This window comes from Platalea leucorodia, assembly GCF_965183815.1.
Source record: "Platalea leucorodia genome assembly, chromosome: 4".
NCBI classification, from domain to species: domain Eukaryota; kingdom Metazoa; phylum Chordata; class Aves; order Pelecaniformes; family Threskiornithidae; genus Platalea; species Platalea leucorodia.
In genome coordinates this window covers 43,591,905-43,615,112 of record NC_138826.1, presented here as the reverse complement: position 1 = coordinate 43,615,112, position 23,208 = coordinate 43,591,905, and the positions used below count along the sequence as shown (strand labels likewise).

The 23,208-nt window shown below is 42.9% G+C and overlaps 1 protein-coding gene across 1 annotated transcript in view; it reads left to right on the top strand.

Annotated features, from left to right (window-relative positions):
• TEAD4 (TEA domain transcription factor 4) overlaps positions 1-22,333 on the top strand; it is a 46,265-nt gene extending 23,932 nt beyond the window's left edge. The window contains exons 4-11 of the mRNA XM_082309177.1: positions 402-536; positions 1,346-1,389; positions 3,903-3,958; positions 4,738-4,868; positions 5,846-6,019; positions 16,932-17,072; positions 18,526-18,678; positions 22,103-22,333. Of these exons, the coding sequence (XP_082165303.1) occupies positions 402-536; positions 1,346-1,389; positions 3,903-3,958; positions 4,738-4,868; positions 5,846-6,019; positions 16,932-17,072; positions 18,526-18,678; positions 22,103-22,216 (948 nt within the window). The 3' untranslated portion in view covers positions 22,217-22,333. The remainder of the gene's footprint in view (positions 1-401; positions 537-1,345; positions 1,390-3,902; positions 3,959-4,737; positions 4,869-5,845; positions 6,020-16,931; positions 17,073-18,525; positions 18,679-22,102) is intronic.
• Positions 22,334-23,208: the final 875 nt, after the last annotated feature.

Here is a 23,208-nt window from a genome sequence, read left to right as displayed (position 1 = left end):
CTTGTTTTTAGACTTTTTTTTTTTTTTTTTATAAGCAAGACTCTTTCCCATTGAATATTCTTACCAATTAGGATTGTACTTTCCATAACAAAACAACATTTCAGTGGTGTGGCTGAAAGCCTTCAGACAGAAAGGATAAATGCTTAGCAGTCTCTAAACCACTGATTCCAGCATTTCGGAAAGGATGATTAATCACATGTGAAGCTATAGTAATGGGTGAAAGACTTACATGCTTTGAAGGGTTCTTAGGACAGTTATTGGTGAGTCTGCTGCCCAGGTTTTCAGAGATGCTTGTTCCCTACAAAGAAGCTATTGAGAATCCTGGTTATGTAGCATTAGACCAGGCAACTTGTTTATCATTATAATAATTCTGTTTTTCCTGTTTCTACTCTTGCTGATAGGATCAGGCAGCTAAAGATAAAGCCATGCAGAGTATGGCCACGATGTCATCTGCCCAGATTATCTCTGCAACTGCCTTCCATAGTAAAATGGCCTTGCCTGGTCTCCCACGACCAGCCTACCCTGCTGTTTCTGGGGTGAGTGAATCAGTGTCTTGGAGGAGTTGGGCTGAAGACACTTGAGTATTTGAAAGTATTTGTATTTGAGTATTTGAAAGGGTGTTGGGACATCAGAAAGGATGAGCCAAAAGGGATTCGTATGGCTTCAACAGTTTGTGTCTGATTCTTTGCTCACACTTATGTAAAGCAATAGTGTTTCACTATATGCTTTTTTTTAAATGATAAAAGTGAGAGAACAATCAGATCCTTTGGGTTTTCAGCTGCCTGAAATATTAGGTGTCTCTATCACTTTCTTAGTCCAGGATCTTGTTGGATTAAAACTGTTTGGGCCCTCCTGACCCTTTCTCAAGCTTATCATTCTCAAGCTCATCTTGAGTGCTTAGATCACAAATTGATGGCACTTATATAAAATCCTTAATAGAGAAGGCCTGTCAGCATCCCCTAACATTTGAGTTGGGCCTGGTGAGCTTTTGCTAGGCATTCATTTCTGCCAAAACACTGCTGTGGAGCTCTCCTGGGGAAAATGGTACCTCCAAGAGAGTAAGCATCATTAAAGCTTTGGAGATGGAGGCAGAAGGTGCATACATCTAACATTAAAAAGCACTATTGGGTCAGTCGGTTACGTCACTAGCAGCGTTGAAAGAAAATAAAGACCAGTCAGCGCCTCCACAAGGATGAAACTAGGAAGGTAGAAAGAAGAGTTATAGCTCAGTCACATCTTTAAAAGTCTGTGAGTTTGCTATTTCTTTCCTCAGAAAGGAGCAAGCCTTGCTTTTCATCTCCGTCCTAAAAGTGGTGACTTTTGCCTGTATGTTGTTCTCTTGCAGTTTTGGCAAGGAGCTTTGCCAGGCCAAGCTGGATCTTCCCAAGAGTGAGTATTCCTTCACGTGAGCATCCAAAGCAGGTGCTTCTGCCTCTTCCTCTATGCTGCCTGAGGAACACTATTAGCTATTACAAGAGTTATAAAATGCTATGATAATGTAGTCTTTGCTCTCAGACAGATTCTCTGATCGTGGATCTGAGACTTAAGGCCCATGGTTGAAGACAGACTGAAAGTCATGAGAGAATCTTAAATAGATAAACCCCTATATCTTCATATGGTACCTACAACATGGATTACACCCCTTTAATGTGTCCCATGACTCAAGCAACCTAATCTGGGTTATTTTAGGGAGCAGAATTTTAGCTGCTGAATCTGATAGAGGTGAGGCTGCTGCAGCTCCATGCTCCCAGGTTCCATCAGTAGCAAGATGGAACCATCTGGTAGGTACATACACAAATATGCATATGCATTGCACATACACACATATACACACGGCTGGCCACACAGAACAGGACAGACAGACAACGCTCAGCACTCACACAGATACAAACAGCACGAACAGCCTCATCCTGTACCCCTCTCTGGCTGATGAGGGTGAAGACATGTTAGTGGGAAATACACACGCATTGTGGGTCCATCCACTAACTGCCCTGGGATCCCTTGTCTCCCTGTGTGCTGGCACCCAGGCAGGTGAGCCCCCGAGGCCACAGCCCCATTCCAGTTGCTGGTGCAGGCCTCTCACTCACACACACACAAACACACATGTATGTGCACCAACGCACACACACACTGTGAATCTCTCCTGTAACTGGGCTTAGATACGCAGTCCACCCAGTAGCTGGATCTTCACTTTCCCCGGTTTGCCTCCCACAGAGATAAACACACACACACAAACTCATCTTTCAGTCGACCTCCAGACTCCACCCACAGTCTCTCTGTCACTTGGCCTGAACCTCTTGGTCCGTCTGAAAGCATCCTTACCTCTGGAGACACACACAGCTGGCTTCCAAACCACCTACTTGCTGGCTAGTCTGGCTTGATAATAGCTAGTGATCACACCCTCACTTGCTGCTGGCACTCCAAAAAACAAACAAGCAAGCACACAGAACTGAGAGCTCCTCATGCAGGAAAACAATTAGAATTAGAAATAGAATTTAGTGAGAAAATAGGACAGACTGCACTGACAAGGTGCCAGGGCATGGACAGACTACTGTACTGACCTTCTTACATGTGACTGGCACCTTTTATCACTGTATTCTCCCTGAACATCCCCATAATAAATCTTGTGCGATCCCCAAACGCTCTTTGCTTGCATTCCATAATGTGTCCCATACCATCTAGGCAGTAACCCCCTCAGTTTGCAAGGTGACTGGTTTGTAAGCCTCCCCAGCTGGCTCACTGGGTTGGTTTCACACCTGGACAATGGGGCTGATGGCTCTCCTGTGAGAGCCCTGGCAGGGGCTCTGTTTCTCTAACAGGGTTACTGGGGCTCCCCTGCCCCAGTGTGGAGATGAGCCTTTGATGGGCTGATCCTTCACCAGTGAAGGCCCTGGGTGTAGTTCTGTCAGAGTATTATTTGCCTGCCATTGTTCCTCTGTGCTCCTTTGTTTGTATGGGGACACACTTTTTATCATGTAACCTAACAAGAGCAATCTAAGTCAACTTAAGGACAAGCAACTGGAAGGGAGTATGTTCTTCACGCAAGCCATGTGTTCCTGCTGTCTTGTGGTGCTATTGCTAATGTTTGTGGAGCAGATCAGGGAACAGATACTATTAAAATACCTTGTGGGGAAAAATGGCTAGTAAAAGAATGGAAGCCATCCTAGGAGAAATAAAAAGTAGATTTTATGCCTTTAGCTTGAAAGTGAACAAGGAAGCATCAGTGTGAGAGGTTCTTTTAGAAGCTTGAAGTATCTGCCACCCCGATGTCAGATGATGTCTCCAGATCCCATTTTTTCTTACAGTGGTATTAAACTGGAGCAGAGCTGTGTTGAAAGCTAGGTTCAGTTGTAGGTGTTGAACATCTCTGAATCTGGGCCTAAAAGTCTGCGAGGCATCCAGTCCAGATGTATATCCACTTACATAAATTTAAATCTATCTGTGGTTGAAAGAAAAGGATAACCGAATGGGCACCAGTGTATTAACAGGCTGATAAGGATCTCTGAATAAGAAGGCTGCAGGGAAAGCCTGCTGAACACCTGCAGGGAAATCTTAATCCATCCAGTCCTGGCTCCTTACTGTTTTTTTTTTAATCTTTCTCCATGAAAGTTATCTCTATTTTTTTAAATTTTTAATTAAAATTTTACTTCTAAAATTTATTTATTTTTTAACTAATTTTTTTTTAACTTTTTCTCCATGAAAGTTATCTCTATTTTTTTTTAATCTTTCTCCATGGAAGTTATCTCTCTTGCCCACGCAGAAAGATAACTTCCCAAAGACACTTATGCCACTTTCCCCCTCAGGAAAAATACTTGATCTAATCTGCGCCAACAGTTGGTCAAGAGTCTTTTTGATTTGGGTTGGGTTTTTTGTTAACCATCTCTCTTTGTGTACTTCTGTAGCGTGAAACCTTTTTCTCAACAACCTTATGCTGTACAGCCTCCACTGCCATTACCAGGTAGGTAAGGAAATGTGGTTCCTTGTGTTGAAATTATATTCCAACTTCAAAAATAGCCAACACTTCAAAAAAATTTATTTTTTTTTTTAAATTTTTACCTATTGAAATATTTTGGTGAGCCCCAAATTAATTTTAATAGCATTTCCCCTTATCACCAGTTCCCATCCTTTTACTGAGAGAGCTGAAGCTTTTAAATTTTGTTTTATTTTAAAAAACATTTTTTCCTGATTTAGGTTGGTTGTTTTGGGGTTTCTCTTCCTCCTGGCTCAGCAGAAAATAAAAGTTTACGTATCTCTACTGTTCTTCTACCATGCTACATGTACTAGAACACTGTTTTCCATCATAACATGATCGCCTTTACAATTTCTCATTAAGTGGAACAACAAATGTCTTTTCCTTCTCAATTTCTCCATTTTGGTGGGTTAATGGTCATGTTAACGGTGATGCTTCATTCTGATACTAAAGCAGTGTATTTCACTGCTCATTTAGGGCTCAATCTAGGTCCTCTTAAAGTTGCTGAACATGTTTTCTCTGGCATCAAAAACAGGTAGATTGTCTTTTACATCATTACCAACCCTGACAGTGCTGTCTTAGCAGAGAGTAACTGACAAGCCATTTAGAGCACAGGTAGAGCGAGGACCTTCTGAATGATATTTTTGCATGATGACTGAAGTCATAAGAAAATGTAATTAGTCAGCTTTGACAACAGGTGCTCTACTGGAAAGCTATTACCAACTTTTCTCTTTCTAAATTTTGTTGTATAAATCCTGTGTGCTTAGGGTTTGAGTCTCCTACTGGCCTCTCGCCTTCCCCATCAGCACCAGCTTGGCAAGGACGAAGGGTTGCTAGCTCCAAACTTTGGATGTTAGAATTCTCTGCATTCTTGGAACAACAACAAGACCAAGACACAGTAAGATACACACCTGACTTCTACTCCTCATTAATTTTTGGTCTTCAGGTAGATCCTCTTCATCATGGATATGTTATACTACTATATGTTTATGGAAATACTTGCTTCATTGCTCTGCTGAGAATAGAAAGCCATCTTTGGGAAACACAAGATATCCTTCTCTTAGAGGATAGAATTACCTGTAGCAATATAGCCAGCTCTGTGCCATGTGCTTCTGGCCTCCCTTTCCAGGGTTGTGGATATTCACATACCAGAGCTCAAGGCACCGAGGTCATAAGACAGTGGTACAGCCCCTGCCGGGCTATTCTAGCTGTCCCGTTCAGCCTTGGAGGATAGACCCAGAATCAGATGATGGTAAGATCACATGAAGCCACATATTTCTCTGGTGTGCTGGGAACTTAAATGTGGGGGCAATTGGGATGAATTTGCATCAATGTATTTCCATGGTGCCACCTATAAAATGCAAGTAGTAAGATTTGCCCGTCTCACTAAATGGGTGTGATACTCCATCTTGAGACATATATTGGTGATGGTCCAGTCACATTTCCTCTGTCTGAGGTAGGAAAGTTCAGAAAAGGTGATATATTGGCTGGTACCTTGCTGTGGGATTTCAGGTAGCTCTTCATAGGACAGGAGCATTGGTGTTTGACTGAGTGACCTGTGACAGGTAACACTCTGTATCTCAGGTTAATTCAGACTATATAGCAGCAGCATGAGGCAGTGGTTTAGGAATGAATATAGGGAAAAAAACCCAACAATGATGTTTCAGAAGAAGCAAGAAGCATGGATGTATCGATAGGAAAGAAATAACAATATGAGCTCCTATTAGCAGAGATATTTCTGCTAATACTTCTGCTCTTTTAGAAAGTGCTATCAAATCTTCAGTGACTTCACTTCTGTGAAGAATCATGAATGTTCAGTATGTACTGAACAGTACTGAATGATTTCCTAACTCCATGTTTTTCCTGTTCTTGCAGTATAACAAACACCTGTTTGTGCACATTGGACAGTCAAGCCCCAGCTACAATGACCCCTACCTCGAGGCAGTGGATATCCGGCAGATCTATGACAAGTTCCCTGAGAAAAAAGGGGGCCTGAAGGAGCTCTTTGAAAGGGGGCCAGCTAATGCCTTCTTCCTTGTCAAATTCTGGGTAAGGGAAGGACCCTTTGCAGGGTACCTATTTGCTATGAAGTTCTCACTTTAAAAGCGGTTGCCTTGCTAGCTGTCAGAAGACTGCCGCCTGTGGAGGCAACTTAATACAGTCACAAATGTCACTGGAGATCGTTTCTTGGCTGCACAAGGCCCTTATTCTGGCCTGAAGCAAGATGTATCTTTCACAATGTCATCTGTAGAGTTGTTCTTGACTAGTGTCTGGAGATTTTATTTGCTAATGGTGACTTACCTTATTTATGTACAAGAGAATTCAGATGAAATTATTCTCTGTGTACCCTTTTGTGCTCACTTCTCTCAGTGTTGAGTAACTTCTCAGTCAGAGGCAACATTTTTCCATCTCTTCTCCTATCTCATTAGCTGCATTTTGTGTTATCCAAGTACTAATAATTTATAGATGCATATTTACTGCAGGCACAAGGATAGACAAAAGATAAGAGAGACATATAATGGAATTGGATTATACTGATAATATATTACTGAAATGACTTCTGGTAAGTTGGCAGAAATCAGCCTGGCAAAAGCCTACTCACTCAATTTGGATTTCTGTGAGTTAGCTGAAATTTGAGAAAACTGTGCCATTGTGCTTCAGGGTACAAACAAAATAGTTTTGATGATCGATATTATCATAGGTATTACAAGATTAAAAATAATAGCAGCTTGGGGAAGTTGCACGCTAGATGGCTGAGGGAATGCGCAATGGGACTTGGAGCCTTTTACCTTGAGTTTACCATTTGTAATTCAGCCCCAGGTCAGGAGTGAGATGATGAGAAATGAGCTTTCATTTCTCATACTCTTCATAAAAACTGGCACTAGAAAGCTTCTTAACTGGTGCTTTCAGGAGAAGGAAGAGTTAACTTAAGTGCCTTGAGATGCAACTTCCCAGCTGTCCCAAGCCTAGCCTTTCCAGAACTAAGTTGGAGAATGTTGGCTGCGAGTCTGTTGTTCAAGTGTCTGGTGCTTAGAGCGTTAGTTATTGGTGATTCTTGGAGACACATAATTTTACTACCTGTAGACTGTGTGCTTCTGAGCTGGGTCCCTCATGTCAGCCTCTGTTGGCATACAACAAAGTCTGCTTGGGAAGGTCAAAACAAAAAGTAAAAGACCAGCCCTGTTCCGGGTGGAAGAGACATGCTTGGGAGAGACAGCAGCATCTTGCTGAGAAGGGTATCCTTTGATAAAATCTGGGTAGTGAGTGCCCTACTAAGAACTGTCCGGAAAGGGAAACAGAAGTCTGATGTAACAAAAAAGAAAGGCAAAAGAGTAAGAGGGGATAGCTTCTAAGAAATGGTCCTTGGAAAAGTAGGAGCTGTGACAGCTGCTTCCTGCTGCGGGTTAGGGATCCCAGTAAAGTCTTCTTGTCAAGGTAAAGAGCACTGGCTCCTGTGTGGTATCACTCTGAAGTGCTTTGGAAGTTTCAAGAACCAAAAGGAAGAGCTTAAAGGAAGACATTACATAGACAGAATAAATCACTTTGAATTCCTTGAATTAAGAGGAGAGAAATCATAATGAAATTGTGATCTAGTGCAACTGTGATTTTATTTATCAAAACTGTTAGTGTGCTTTTGTGCTTCTGGGGTTGGGTTTGGGGATTGTGTCTGTTTGGTTTTTAATATTAGAAGGATAAATGTGGCCTATGCATCCTGTCAGAGCAACCTAAGTTAGGCTTTTGAAGGATTTACTTGGTGGAATGTCATTAAGTTGGACTCTTTCTGGGCCCACGTGAGGTGTCTGGTGCCCAGAGGGTATCAACTCACTGAAATTTGGCTTGCAAAAGAGATGTGACATAGGATTTGAAACACCTTTACTCCAATGTATACATGATGCCCTGGGGCTCTGCATCTGAACACTTATAATGACAGTGATATTTCTGGGCTTGGTTTAATATTTTGACTTTCTGATTCTTTTTTTGGTACCCTTGCATTGTTGAATCCCATCTGGAGTTAACATCAGGTTTTATTGGTGGAGACGCTACAGGCTGTCACTTACAAATAAGCTAACTTTACTAGTCAAGTCATTGATTGAATGGAAGCTGCTAAGGCTTTTAAGAAGTAAATCATTTGGTCTTGTGTTTGTTTCTCAGTGTAGACAGTAGTAGGGGATGAAAACACCATCCCTGATGCCATATTCTGGGTGAGAAAGGATTGGGACACTTTCATGATTTGCTCTGTGTTTCACAGGAGTACTTAGATTAATCCTGTTGTAAGCTTTCAGATAGGATCTCTAAGGCAATATAACTAAAGCAGTTCAAAAAAACTTTTGCTCCAGAAAATTCGGACTTTTTTGAGGAAAACTCCACACTTTTTGTTGCAAAACTTTGTATTCAACATGCCTGAAATATTGTGGTAATGCAGTCTTAAACAATTCATGTGAGCCATGCCTGAAATTCACCATGCTACATGTGTCATGGGACTTCCCAAGTTTGGTGCATTGCAACAGGTGTGTGTAGTGCAACCCCTTCCCAATAAACACTTTTCACAGATAAGGCAATGTCATTTAAAAAAACAGTTTAAAGGAAGAAAACTAGATTTCAGCTGAGATTTTTATACCCCTCTGCATTTTTATACCTCTGTAACAGTGTATGCTAGGGTGCTTTTTCATTTTGCTGCCTGATTGCTCTGGACAGCTATACAGATATACTGTTGATGTCCAAAGATATGTTGGATAAAGCAATTACTACACTGTTGAATTTATAGCATCATTTTAGGATAAAAGTATTATCCAAAAGCAAATTACCAATAACCTTAAACGTGGTGAGTAGAGTTAAATACTTGAAGGGGTGTTTTGAGACATGAAGATATGATTGATTTTTCAAAGGTTCTGAATTGAAGTGGTGGTTGCAGGTGACAAAGACTTAAAAAATCAAGGCACCGAATAAGTTGGTTTTGTATATATGTAGTTTTAGGCTTGAAGAACCTGAGCCAGGAACCTGCCATTACTGCACTAAGCATTCAATATACCAGCTGGTCTGTTGTACACCAGAGGCCTAACTCTAAACACCAGGGTTGGGATTTCTTGACATCACTGATAGCACTTAGGATGTAGTGTGACTAAGAAAGAGATGTTCATGTTGTTGCAATGGTGCTTTAAATTATTTATACAACAGCTAAGAGTTAAAAGTTGATTAGTTTGAAACATAAGCAGTGTTTGCAATTCTTCCTTGATTTTGGCATTGGGAGTTTGGTACAATGAACTAACTCTTTGACTTGGATTGACAGGTTGTGTATGACATCTGTGTGACATTTCTCTGTGCTCCAAGTGCATTCTAGCACACGACAATGAATGTGAGACATTAGCCTCCCAACACATGGGCAGTGGCAGCTCTGCTCTTTTCCAGTGTAATATTATCTCTAGCACCTGTTAACTTGGTTCTCCCCATGAACTCCTCCTATATGCATCGTTATTAATAGTTTGGGGAAGAGGCGTTTCCAGGGCTTTGCAGATTAGTAGAATGGTGCGCTTGCATCTTAAAGCTTTCAGAAGTTGTGAGACTCTGGGTGGAAGATAGAAAGAAAATGACAAACCAGGAATTCAGGACAGGCAGTACTTTGTCCAGAGCAGCCATCTGCATAGGAGTGGATCAGGGGAATTGCTTGGGAGACCTTTCCTGCCAGTGATGAATATATGTAGTAATTTCTTCTCCTCAGTGATAAGCAAGCTGGACCAGTCAAATCACTGAGTGTTTTCTGTCCAGTAAATGAATTATACTTTTGTGGATGGGGCTGAAGGGGTGAGCTGAAGACTGCTGTCCTGCACTTGGCTTATCCCCTGTACCAAGCAAATCCAGTCAAAACAGCAGCAGTGTAAATTCCCCTCAGCACCCTGCCCTGCCCACTGTATGCCTTCAATCCTGACCTGGCATAAACTGCCTGGAGAGCAAGGAGATGGTAGTTTGGTCTCCATGTCCATTCTGTCCTTGGCACTTCTTCTGAGGCCGCAAACAAGACAGCAGCTAGCAACAGAGATTTTTATGATCTTTGCACATTTTTTCTGAGAATGGATCTGACAGCCCATTAATTTCACCTGCAGGCACCAGCATCACCTCCTACCAGCTGCTGCCTTATGTAAGGGGACTCTGTCAATGGCACTACTTTCACCAAAGTTATTCCCCACAATGTTCAGCAGTATAAAGATTGTTGGCAGCAAAAAGCAGATTGAAAGACTGAATTGCTGAGGGAATCGGTCTGCTGGGTGTCAAAATCCTGGCGGGCTAGCTAAGTCTCCGCTACCCATACTGTTGGCAAGGCCTTCTGCTATCTTTGGCTAGATCAGAAACTCTCCCCTTTCCTCCTTCTTGGAGGCTGAAGCTGCAGTGGCACAAGTTTTGGACTGTTCTTAAAGAATTGTTCAGCATATGCCTTTCCATTGACCACATGGGACCTGTGTGCAAGATCTCGTCAAGCTATGGCTTCTCACAGCATGTAATGCCATTTGGACTCTTGTCCAATCATTGCTTTTCAAAGCCTCAGATAAGCTGAAGACTGATTCTCAAAGGTCACATTTTGCTCTGTAAAGAGTTTCAGAGAAATTTTGATTCACAGCCTCATCCTAGTGGGAATGAGGCCTTTCTCGGTAATCAGTTGTGAAACTCACTCCCTCCAAAGATCAGACAAAAATCTTGGCTTAGTACATGGTTAGGACAGTGCACAATGCCAACTTTTCTGTAAGTCTTTCTTCCTTCCTTGGGGTTGCATAAGTTGAGTGATACACTCAAGCTTATCAGAGCTGTTTTCAGCAGAGCTGCTAAGAGACTGATACCACCAATACGATTTAAAAAAACCAAACCAAACCAAACCAAGTAATACTAGCTTGTTGAGGGTTACTGTGCCCTTCCCTGACCAAATCCCTTCTCTTCCATCTAGAAATCTTATCTTGTAGGTTTTTAAAAATTCCTCTTCTCTGGAAAGGAGGAGATCTCAGATGTTTCCCCAAAAACAGGCAGATTAGGTCTCTTGCATGCAATATGTAGATCTCTGAGATGTGCTAGATCATGGATACCTCAGTGATTGTAGTTTGAGTATATTTGGAAGTCATCAGGCAAGCTACAGACAAGTACGTGATGTGTGCTGAGCTTGCAGAGTAGGTTGAATGCATCTCAGACACATCAGATTGCTGTTATGCTAGAGCGTGCACAGCTTTCTGCATCTAGAACTTCTTGCACAGAAAGCCAGAACCCTGACTTTGTCAGATAAAGTAGTATGGTCCAGTTGGTGGCTCATGACTCAGATTTAGCTTGTAATATGCCTCATCTATTTGATCTTCTACCTTTGCCCTTGAAGAGATGGAGCACAGCTGTTTGAGTGCTGGACACCACCCAACCAGCTGAATGCTGCTGCTGCCCCTGCTGCAGTCCCACCCTGTTGCTAGCAGTGGCAAGTAGGAGCCTGGGGGGCAAGGCAACTCAGCCCATTGGCTATGGACTTTCCTAAATCCTGACTATGTCTCCTTTGGCTGCCTAGGCTGGGGTAAGGAACGTATTCAAGAGTTATCTCACTTGTTGTTGGACATACTAGTGCATTTGCCAGTGAGGAGCTGAGGCACCTATGTTCTAGTCTCCAGGTCTGAATCACATTCAGTTATGTATTCAACAAGTCCATGCATTCCCAGACTATAAAGTGAAGATTAGCCTTCCTACTTGATGAAGTGCTGGGAAGATGAATTTCCTTTAAGTCATAGTCACTATTATTCCCCTGCATCTTTGAGGGATGGGATGGAATGTACGGAACAGAGTAAAGCAGACCTTTCTCTGCTCACCTTGGGTGCTCACCCCAGGACTGGGCGTGCTTTGACACAAGGTTTTCTTTAGAGAATGAAGCTCTGAAAGTGAAGAGAAAGGAAGAGTCTTTTCCCCAAAGCAGCAATGGGGTTTCTAGTCCTGATGGCCTAGGTGTTGTGAGGAGCTCATAGGAATCTAGGCATGGAGGCCGTAGCATTTTTCGATGTTAAGTTAAAAGCAGTGGCTCTTTTGGCCATTAGAGACCCCATGATGTGCAGTATGATTTTATCCTGGTGCAATCCTGGGAAGTTTAACTGCATCCATTAGTGATTTACCTCAGTGTCCAGTTGACATTTAGAAGTTAATTTGGCTATGGCAGATAACAGTGTTTTTCCTCAATTTTCTGCCTTGTCTCCCTTCAGGAGGTAATCATCTCCATAGCAGGGAAAGCTAACAGATTGGAGTTCTACTCCTGAGGGGTTCTTTGGTCTCGTATTCATGTACATCATTGCCATTTTGAGTTTACATGAATAAACCAAGTTGCAAATAATTCAAGAGCAGATAAGTGTGTGCTAAATAATCTCTGGTATGGGGGCAGTAACCTCCATGAAAGGATGGGAACCAGAAGCTATAAGTAAGTAAATAAGCCGTAACTGTAAGGCCAGCAGTATCTGTCTGAGGTGCTGCAGCTCCATTCTCCTGCATACGTGAACTGGAGCCCTCAGCTAGCTGCTGCTGTCATTCCCTGGAGCTGCTGAAATTCCATGTGTATGGGCTGAGATTTTCGGAGGTGACAGAAGGAGGTGGGTGCACAGCTCTCGTTGACTGACCACCCTAAGACATGTCTGACAGTCCTAGCCCATAATAGGGACGTGCTTTAGAATAAAAGGTGCAGTGTAAATGTCAGGGAGTTCCAACATGACTCCATTACTTCCCTGAAACAGGGCTTCCAGGAACCTGATTGTACATAATGTTAGCAAATGGGAATGACTGCTTAATTCAGACAGTATTACCATAATTTTGCCTACTGCCAAATAGTTTAATGTTGATTAATTAGATGTTAAGTAGCTGTGAAATTCTACAGTCTGGTCTTTTGATGGGAGACTTGCCAAATTGTGGAGGCACCTAAAGTGGCTTCTTAGGGCTAGTGAAGCTTTTCTCATGAAGTGGAACTAGCACCTTTCTGCTTTGCCTCATATTGACTGAACTTCTTTTTTAATTTGCCATTAAGAGTTTAAGGGAATGTAACCTTAACTTTACTAGTGCAACCCTGAAAATGTTTGTCTGGTTCTGCAGTGAGGGCCTCCGCTATGTTTATGTAGCAGTGGTCCGACCAAGCTTCTGTAGCCTTGACCCTTTGTTCTTTTGACTCAGTGGGACAATTTCTTTGGAAAAGCAGAACTGGGTCCATACATTGTGTTTATCACCCCCAAGGGAAACAGCTGAACAATATTGTGAAGGACTCCTGGTCTAGTTCCTCTTTGGAGAAGGGAAGGAATTAATCTTTATTCAGACGGCTGGAGTATGGGTCAAATAAACAATATGGTTAGTTGCATTGACATGTAAATGAGTATTACAGTAACTCAATAGAAACCTAAACCAGAATAGAGTAGCACTGCTGCTCTCTAATACATGTACATTTGTGGTGCAAACAAAGTAGCTGCATAACTATAGTGGGGAAAATTTGATAGCAAGGACTTCAGCATGACTGTAATAATTCACTTGGCAACCTGAATTATGATTACATCTGTAATACCTGTGCCTTGTTCCTATTTAATACCTGTGCTACCAGGTTAAAGTTAGCCTGGATTTGCCCACATACGCTACTCCAGTGTAGACAAACCATCGGAGCATAACACTACATTACACTCGTTTAGGTGATCATGACAATGCAAAAGCTTCCAGTCTTCCTCCAGCTGTTGTTTCCAAGTCTTGTGCAAAAGTTATCACTACCTCAGTGGTGCAAATGTGAATGACGTAAAATGATTTTAAAAAAAGTTTTAAACCCAAATTGGTTTACTGATATATTTTAACACGTGTGCCCAAATCTGTTTTCAGCTCAGTGACGAGGCAGAAAACTGGGGGCAAAAAGGGATGAGTTGTTAAGAGAAGTCAGGAACCTATTCCGCTGGATAAATTGTTTTGTGAAGCTATCTTCTGAGGAGAAGCAAACATGAGAATAAAATAATTGCCAGCTTTGTACAACTATCTTCTGATAAATCAGAGGATGCTCTTGAATATATAGTATGCAGGAGATGACAAATTTAGGAAAACATAAAGGGATGAGTGCAAAGCTGGTGTAAACTGGTCTGAATGTATTACGCATGTAGGGTCAAGCGTATTCACAAGGGCTGAAGATCTGTCACTACTTCAGAGGGAGGGATTCTACTTAAAAGGAGGAATCGTAGAGAAGGCAGCAAGCCATTCTGACAAATAGACTTTCTTTCATCCATAATTTGTGGTGAAGATGGTAAAACTGTTAAGGATTTTTGTAGAAACTGTGGGAAACAACAGTCATTTTGAAGAGTGATTTGTGATCATATATTTAAATACTATGCTGTTATGTTCTGCATTAAAAGCAGAGTGAACAGAGTGAAAGCTCTGTGCCCATCCCCAATGCTGCCAGTGTTGATGTGAACATTGGAGCATTCTGTCGTGTTGCCTGGACTGAATCCGTGTCCCACTAGAATTATCTGAATGCTACAACTGCTAGTCTAGGAGATACCCCAGGAGATGCACTGCCCACTGTACTTCATGAAAAACCTATCCTAAATCTGTCTTTCACTTGTTTCTGAGTCTGTACTTTTAAAAAAAAAAATCATGGTAATTGGATTTTATTGGTTTGTTTGCTTGGATCTTCTGTGGCATCATTTATCTAACGCAGATGGTAGTTTTCCTCGAGGTGGAAATATGTGTGTACAATGGCACAGTGGCAACAGTGCCCCAGTGTTGTGCTAAAAGTGGAAAATGGAACTGGATTTTCTGAAATAAATGGGGAGATGGTTTATTTTATTTCTTTTACTACCTCCTCCTTCACACACCTGAAGTGGCAAGTTAACAGCCATGGTAATTGGATTGAATGGCAACACTGCACATTATTACATGGCTGCTTTTCCTGCTAGTGCTTTTGGCATCACTGTTCACAAAATGATCGATTCTTCTGTGATGATAACTCTGTGTGATGGGAGCTGCTGCTGGGCGTTGTGGTACAGAGATGGCCCAGCCCGACTGTCTAGGGGCAAAACTTTTAACTTGAAAGGAATGACAACAAAGAGCGGCTTCTAGCAGGTTACTATTTACTGCTGTAGCTACTCAAACCCAGCATTCACTAGAAGCAGCAAGTCCTGCCTTCTGCTTTCCCTGTTGCTGCCCATCCTCCCAACACATGTTCTTTGTCTGAACACACACCAGTGCTTCTGAATCAGGTCAGGGAACTGATCCCACTGAGAACTAGCTGAGCAGTTCCTCAGTGAGTCTTGTAATACAGCTACAGAAGCATTTGTGTCAGTACAGGAGGAATGGGGAGGCACAAACTGCTCTGGGACAGTGAGACTGCTCTCTCTTGGTGTCAGGACCAGCCTGGTGTTATCAAACTACAACTCTGAGGTGCAGTTTCCCAAGAGGCTCAAGCCAACCTGAGTACGTGTTGCTATCAAAACAAAAAAAGTCTTTGTGCCCTCAGCTTTTGTGTGTGTTCTCACCTCTTCCAGCCCCTGCAGCTTTGTGGGGATCCAAGTAAACTTTCTTGTCTGACTGAAAACTAACCCACCAAAACCACAACAAAATTTGTTTTGGCTGGGATCAGCTCTCTCATCTGGCTAACCACAGAGTCATACAATTGCTAATGCAAAGGCACAAAGGCAGCAGCCAGCTCGTGTGGCTATAGATGGGGAGAAGGCTGGACTGGCGCTTTCTAGGTTGACTTAAAGCTCTTGTGAAATTGCTACTTAAGAGAAATAAGCTAACAGTATTATCTCATGGCAGAGAAGAGATGGGTATTTTGTGTAGCAAAGAAAAGGGGGATTCATTATTGAGGTGGTCCAGTTCGAAGGCTAGCATTCTTGTCCCAAGCACTGCTCTAGATCTCGAATAAAAAAAAAATCACTGACATCGGCTAAGAAAACTATGCTAGAACGGCATCTAATGCAGTCCTATTCATACTGTATCCCCTGTAGCAGGAATACACTTTCTTCATTTTCCTGTTTCCCTCAGATCAGCAGGAAGAATAGAATAGTCTGAAGTAGCCTATGGGAAATGATCATTGCTTTTCTGCTGCTATAAGCTACCACCTGGGCTTGTGGAGTACAGAGAAGCTCTACCCTTTTAGTTTTGAAAGGGAGGAAGCAGAACTGGGCATTCCCACACACCCTTTGTGTTTTCAGACCTTGAGGGAACTGCCTCTTCTTTTCATACGTGTGGTTTGCATGACCCCTGGTGGAAGCTTCAGACAACCAGGATTTTTAGGAGTTAGGTCCCAACATGAGGCTTCAGTTGGCCAACCTTAGGCACCCACATTTGAAAACTGTGGCTGCTAATGGAGACGGGTTTGTATTCAGTGGAACTGGGCTGGATCCATCAGCAACCTAATTCTGTATGTTGCATCCTGTCTACTTACATTCATCTTATCATAGTACCTGAGCCTAATGTATGTGTGTATGCACACATTCCTTCTCTCTGCTCTGTCTCTTTCCCCTTACCTGCTTATCCAGGGTGGAAAAGCTTCATTACAGTTGCTGTACCCCTATTTTTCCTCCTTAGTGAGGCAGCACAGTCTAGCCTGTCTGTTGCATTGCTCTGTCTCTACAGTGCCCTCCTGTCTGCTCTCCACATGCTTTGTGAGTAGCTCCGTGCTGTCCTAGCACTGTTCAGTTACAGTAAATATCAGCACAGGCAAGGGGCTGCGTCATGTTTTTAATGTTAAGAGGATATCCCACCAGGTTTCCCCAGTCTATATGCAAATCCCCACCACTGTTTTCTGAAGTGGGAACTGGATTGTAGTGTATACTCTTCAGATTTCGCCTGCTTGCTTGATGCACATTGATCTCCTTAAGGAGCTTTGGACACTCCAATACCTTACAATCTTGGCTACGCAAGACCCTTTTAGGCAATGGTGAAAAAACACCAGAACCATCTATTGATAACCATCTATTTTTCTTCCTCCTTTTTTTTTTGGCAGGCTGATTTGAACACCAACATTGAAGATGAATCCAGATCTTTCTATGGCGTTTCCAGCCAATATGAGAGCCCAGAAAACATGGTCATTACCTGTTCCACCAAAGTGTGTTCCTTTGGAAAGCAGGTGGTGGAGAAAGTGGAGGTAGGGAGCAGACACCAGGGTGCAAGGTTCTCTCTGGCTGCTGTTTTGTCACTTCAAGTATTTGCACCCTGCATATATCTCAAGGCAAAATATATCCCATGCTTGTTGTCAGGGAGATGAATGCCATAGATTATTATTTCTGAGACATGGAGGTGTAAGATTGCTCCAGCCTGCAACATGGCCTTGTCTCAGGACTTCATTGAAGGTCTGGCAGTGTTTGCTATTTTTATCTTAAATCTCAGTTTCTGAAGACACGTGAATATGTAAGACTCTCAGCTCTGGTGATTCTCTGGGGTTTTTCTGGGGAGCAAAGAAAAGCTAAAAGAAACCTGGACCCTTGTTTTGTAGTCCAGAAAGGTGAAAACAAACAGGCAACACCTCACTCTCATCAGTGTTTTTAAACAGATCATTTATAGACTATAGCCACTAATTAATCGACTGTAATAATTTACAGACCATAGTCTTATGATTTTATGAGGCTTAGTGTTTGTACGCTTACAGCTTGAGCAACAGTGGAGCTGCATAATTATGCATCTGTCTGGCCTTGAAGAAATTCCTTCTGATGCCACATTCAGCTGCTAAGAGAGCTGCTCTGACCTGCTTCCTGCTGCTCTCTTTCTCAAGGGACCTTTAGATGCAAGAGGAGCGGCTGTGTGCAGAACACCAGGTGTTCTCGTGTCAGCAGTCAGTTCAAGCAACATTGTTCCCCAAGACCCATCTTCAGTCATATGATAGACATGCCTGAAGTCTGGTTATGTATTTGCGTGATGGGATAGATAGGCCAAAGAAAGGTGTCATGGTGCACAGGAAAGGAGACCAAGCTTTTGGGGTGAAAGGAGGTAATGGGCATTTAACCGTCTGCTGTGAAATGACAAAATCCAACCTCAGCTTCTGTTCAAAGGAAGATGAAATATACAGGAGCTAAGATGTGAATGTGAACAAAAATATTGCTGTCTAACATTGGCCAGACCCTCTCCTAAGGGGGAGCAGAGATACTATGTTCTCTCTCTCACAGGTACCAGAAGGCTTTAATCCTTTCAAGCTGTGAAGCATCCTGAGCATATGATTACCATCATTACTAGGAGCTTCCGGGTCTTGCTAAAGCAGTAGTTTTTGACTTCTTCAGTTTATCCACACCTAATATTTTTCCAGACCATAGTATAGCTGACAATTGGTCTGCTCATCTTAGTTACCTTTCACAGCTCCTTGGCAGTTTGCTGCTCATAAACTGGAACCCACTGTTCTAAAGAAAAAAGAAATCAATCCAAAGAAATTAGAGGGCTCAAAGGGACTGACCTTGGTGCAAAGTACTATAGAGGAATGATTAATCAGCTCATTACTGTTAGTAAAATGACTTGAAAATGCCATTGTAATTTTTCTTTTCTGAGTCCCTTTATGTGATTAATGCTACTAATGTTAGCCCCATATGCCCCTTCTGTGTTTTACATTGCAGACAGAGTATGCACGCTATGAAAATGGACACTATTCCTATCGCATTCACCGTTCCCCTCTCTGCGAATACATGATAAACTTCATTCATAAACTCAAGCACCTTCCTGAGAAGTATATGATGAACAGTGTGCTGGAGAACTTTACTATCTTACAGGTGGGACTTCCAACTCTTTTTGTTGGAGTTTGGAAACATGTAAGCCCCATGCAGGAGTTCACTGTTCTGAGTCAAAGCAGATTCCCTTTTACAGCTCAGTATCTAACTGAACTTAGTATCTCTCCCATGTATTGCACCTCAAGACCATTTATGGAGCTCTAGAGATAGTAACTCATGCAGAGAAGCAGCAGAAGAATTTGAGAGACCCAAGTAAGAGAGAAAAAAAAAGAAAGATAAAGGGAGAACTCATGAGGCACAGAGATAAAGGAAGGAGAAAGATTAAAAAGTCAGTGAAGGAAATGCTCATTCCACTGTTGGATGAACGTTGAGGTCCTTTCTGTGCCCTGGCCCTTTTTGCAAGGTAGAAAAAAAAACCAAGAGTACTGTTAAAGTACTGTTAAGTGGCTATATAATTTTGTCATGGGAAGAGTTTTTCACTGACCAGGTAGGAAAACAAAAAGTTGCTTCCTCAGGACCATCCTGAACCTGGAAAGAATATGGAGGCATGTAAAGGAAGGGGCATGTCGGGGGAAGCTCTGTGACACCTTCATGAATCACTGCAACCTCTAGGTAGGGCAGTACTACAAGGCTACAGCAACTAGATTTACATTAGTGTCTATGTTATGCCAGGAGCCTTTCCAGGCTCAGATGCAGCCTAAATTTGGGAAGAGGGCAGAGACAGCTTAAAAGGTGGATTTTCCTAATGGACTGAGTTCTGTACTTGCCTCTACAAGAGGCATCACAGATCTTTGCCCAGAGAACCTGAGGCTGGGTAAGTAGAAGAGATGCTAGAGGCTGTATGAAAGAATGGAAATCAAGTGGTCTTCATTTCATCCTCTGGAGACCTTGTGGGACTTCAGGCAACTCATTTCACTGTTCTGTGGCTCAGGTACCTCAGCTATTAATACAAGGTTAATAATATACCTCACAGGGCTTTAGGAGGCTTTAGCTTTGGGAATGGGGCTTGAGAGCAGCCCTGTGGACAAGGACTTGGGAGTACTGGTGGATGAAAAGCTGGACGTGAGCCAGCAATGTGTGCTCGCAGCCCAGAAAGCCAACCATATCCTGGGCTGCATCAAAAGAAGCGTGGCCAGCAGGTCGACGGAGGTGATTCTGCCCTCTGCTCTGCTCTGGTGAGACCCCACCTGGAGTGCTGCGTCCAGCTCTGGGGTCCTCAGCACAGGAAGGACATGGACCTCTTCAAGCAGGTCCAGAGGAGGGCCACAAAAATGATCAGAGGGATGGAATGCCTCTGCTATGAGGAAAGGCTGAGAGAGCTGGGGTTGTTCAGCCTGGAGAAGAGAAGGCTGTGGGGAGACCTTATTGCAGCCTTTCAATACTTAAAGGGGGCTTATAAGAAAGAGGGGGACAGACTTTTTAGTAAGGCCTGTTGCAATAGGACAAGGGGTAATGGTTTTAAACTAAAAGAGGGTAGATTCAGACTGGATTAAGGGAAGAAATTGTTTACAATGAGGGTGGTGAAACACTGGAACGGGTTGCCCAGAGAGGTGGTAGATGCCCCATCCTTGGAAACATTCAAGGTCAGGTTGGACAGGGCTCTGAGCACCCTGATCTAGTTGAAGATGTCTCTGCCCATTGCAGTGGGGATTGGACTAGATGACCTTTAAAGGTTCCTTCCAACCCAAACTATTCTATGATTCTACCCTTTCATGTTTGTACTGAGATCTTTAGTATCTGGAAGAAAAGAGGAGTATAAATGTTAAGAATTTTTTTAGATGAGCAAAAGCATGAAGGGGGCAGGTACAGAAAGATGGAAGGCCTGTGTGCTGTAGTCCATACCGAGGAACACTGTAACTGCTTTCTGTATGTTTCATTCCTCAGTCAGGCCAGCACTTGCTATAAATTTTATGAACAAAGTTGTCATATAGTTATACGTCCTCTGGTGCTTTATGTTTTGAGTAATCTCATGTCCTTCCCTTACCTCCTGTCACAGAGAGGCATCTCATGTGAGTGCTGGCCTAGCCTTTCATATATTGCCTTGCAGTCCTGCTCCCTGAGAAGCAGGCTGAGCATTTTCCACCCCCCACTCTCCACTGTAGAGCTGAAAAATTGGTCATGCTTAGTGCAAGGCATGCTGCTAGTCCTCAGTCCCCACTACCAACTTCTGAGGCAAGTCTAATTATATTTTTTCTAGACACTTTCATTAGCTTAGATACCCCTAATGTCACAAGCATGATTTATCTTGCTTTGCACGTTGTTCTGGATCTAGCCCTCCAAGATTTCAGAGCCCATTTTTCAGAAAACGCTCTGGTGCCTTACCACACCTGGATGGGTATAACTCACAACGGCCTGCAGAAGAAAGGAGAAAAGTTAGTTCAGCTGCAAACCCAATCATGAAGTAAGAAAAGAAAACAGAATAGACGGAAATCAGGCTGCTAAAATTAATAAGCAAGTTTGAAAACAGCTATTTTCTTTCTGTTTTCACGAGAACAGTTAGGCTTTGGTACAGTTCAAGCCTCCAGCTGGTAGGTTTTTCTTCTGCAGTTGAGTTGGTGCTACTGCTGATAAAAATGTGTCTCCTCCAGGAGGAGAGAACTGCTTGAAGCTTTAGCTATGGCACAAACTCAGATGACAAGAATGTGCAAAGTTGTGCAGTGACAGAGAGAGGGAAGCTGAGCTAGGAGCTCTGGGTGCAACATTTCACTTGTCCCTGCCATGTAGCGTAGGCAGTGCATGCTAGGACAACACTGTTCCATCACCATGCTGCTGACACTGAGTCACATTGCAGAGAAGCTAAGGTTCCTGAGGGACCATAGAAAAAGAAATAGAAAAAAAGGAGCTCCTGTAAGAATGCATGAGTGTAGCAGCCATCCTTCTCCTGACATCTACAGTGTATGGAATGGGAGGTGTAATGGAGTGAAACCTATAAGGCTCCTGTAAAATGAGTTATACCGTATAATCCTCATGGTCTGTGTCTACCACTGACGAGCAGGAGCAGATGGAGGGAAGGAACTGTTCATGGCTGTGATATATCAACACATACGTGAGCAGGAGTGCCACAGGAGGTGGCCTCTCTATACCCAACAAACAGAGCAAAAAGAGATTTTCTGTGAGACACCTTCTCTCTGCTGAAATCTGCAACACCAGGAGGTGGGGAGTAGAAGACCTAGTGGACCTCCTTCCACTTATGTGGTCGCTGCTTGGTCACAGCTTTCTTTTCTCCACAGTGGACTCTGCTCACCTCCCTGTCTCTTCACTGTATTGTAGTCCTGATGATGCAAAAGTGCTTTGCTTGGGTGTGTGGGCACATAGAGTGGGGGTTGTAGTGGCTGAGCTGTGTATCATTCCTCTGCTTCTCCGTTCTTTGCCTATTACTGACTTTTTGCTCTATGTTGAATGTGTTGGAATATGTAAGCAGAGAAACAGCAGTTGCCATCTCAGCTTTTTCTCCTTTTCTGTCTAGGTTGTGACAAACAGGGACACACAGGAGACCTTGCTGTGCATAGCATATGTTTTTGAGGTGTCAACTAGTGACCACGGTGCTCAGCATCACATCTACCGGCTGGTGAAGGACTAGAGACTCTCTGCCCTGAGTCGTCCATGGGATGCATGTCTAAGAAAAAAGCCTGTGCTTGAACAACCCCTGCCCCCTCATACCAAACTGAAAAATAAACTGCAGATATTGTGTATTTTCAGAAAAGCACCCCTGAGCTGTTTTGTGATTGACAGGGTCAAATAAGTTTGTATCTCCAGGTTTGTGCAAATGGGGAAAAGACTTGGAGTCAAAGAAACGGGCAAATAACTGCTTAAGGGTTTCACCACAAACAGCATCCTCTGGAATGTATTTCCCACAGAGCATACACAGGGTGTGATCATACACATAAAAAGAGTGGGGTGCACCTGAGCATACAGGTAGGGCAATGGTAGCAGCTTCCACAAGTTTGACCACATATGAACAGGTTGAAAATGTTCATGCTCCATCTGGTCTGAGTGTGTGCACTCATATACATTCATTTGTAGGTCAACACATGCACAGACATGCTTACCATACATTTCTATAGATGTCAGATAGACATGTGTGGGCACAGGCATGTTTAGAGAGATTGCATATATAACCTACGTATGTGCCTGTCTAGCTGTCCACTTTAGCAGGTGTGCAGTCACAGGCTCCTTCAGCCTCCCTCCTGTTGGAGGCTGAATACTGTTTCCCTCTCTTCTGTGCATGACAGTGAGAGACCAACCTTTCTTTTGCCTTTTAAATTAAGTTATGCTTAGAAAACTGGGAATGTTAAATCATGTTGTCTTGCCCAGCAAATTTCCTCCATGTATCAGGTCTGCTGACTTGACTAAAATAATTCTTGCTGCTTTTGCTTCTGTTCTCTGCACAGTTAGCACTGCTCAGGGAGCTAGACTCTGCTGTTTTCTTGCACACCAGCAAAATAATTGTTTACCAAGATCACCCGTTAGTTGCAGAAAGTGAGCCTCACAAGTATTGCAAAGAATGCTATTTGGCCAGCAAATCGCAGGAAAAGGATGAGAGAGAATAGTGAAAAGAGGTTAGCTTTCCAT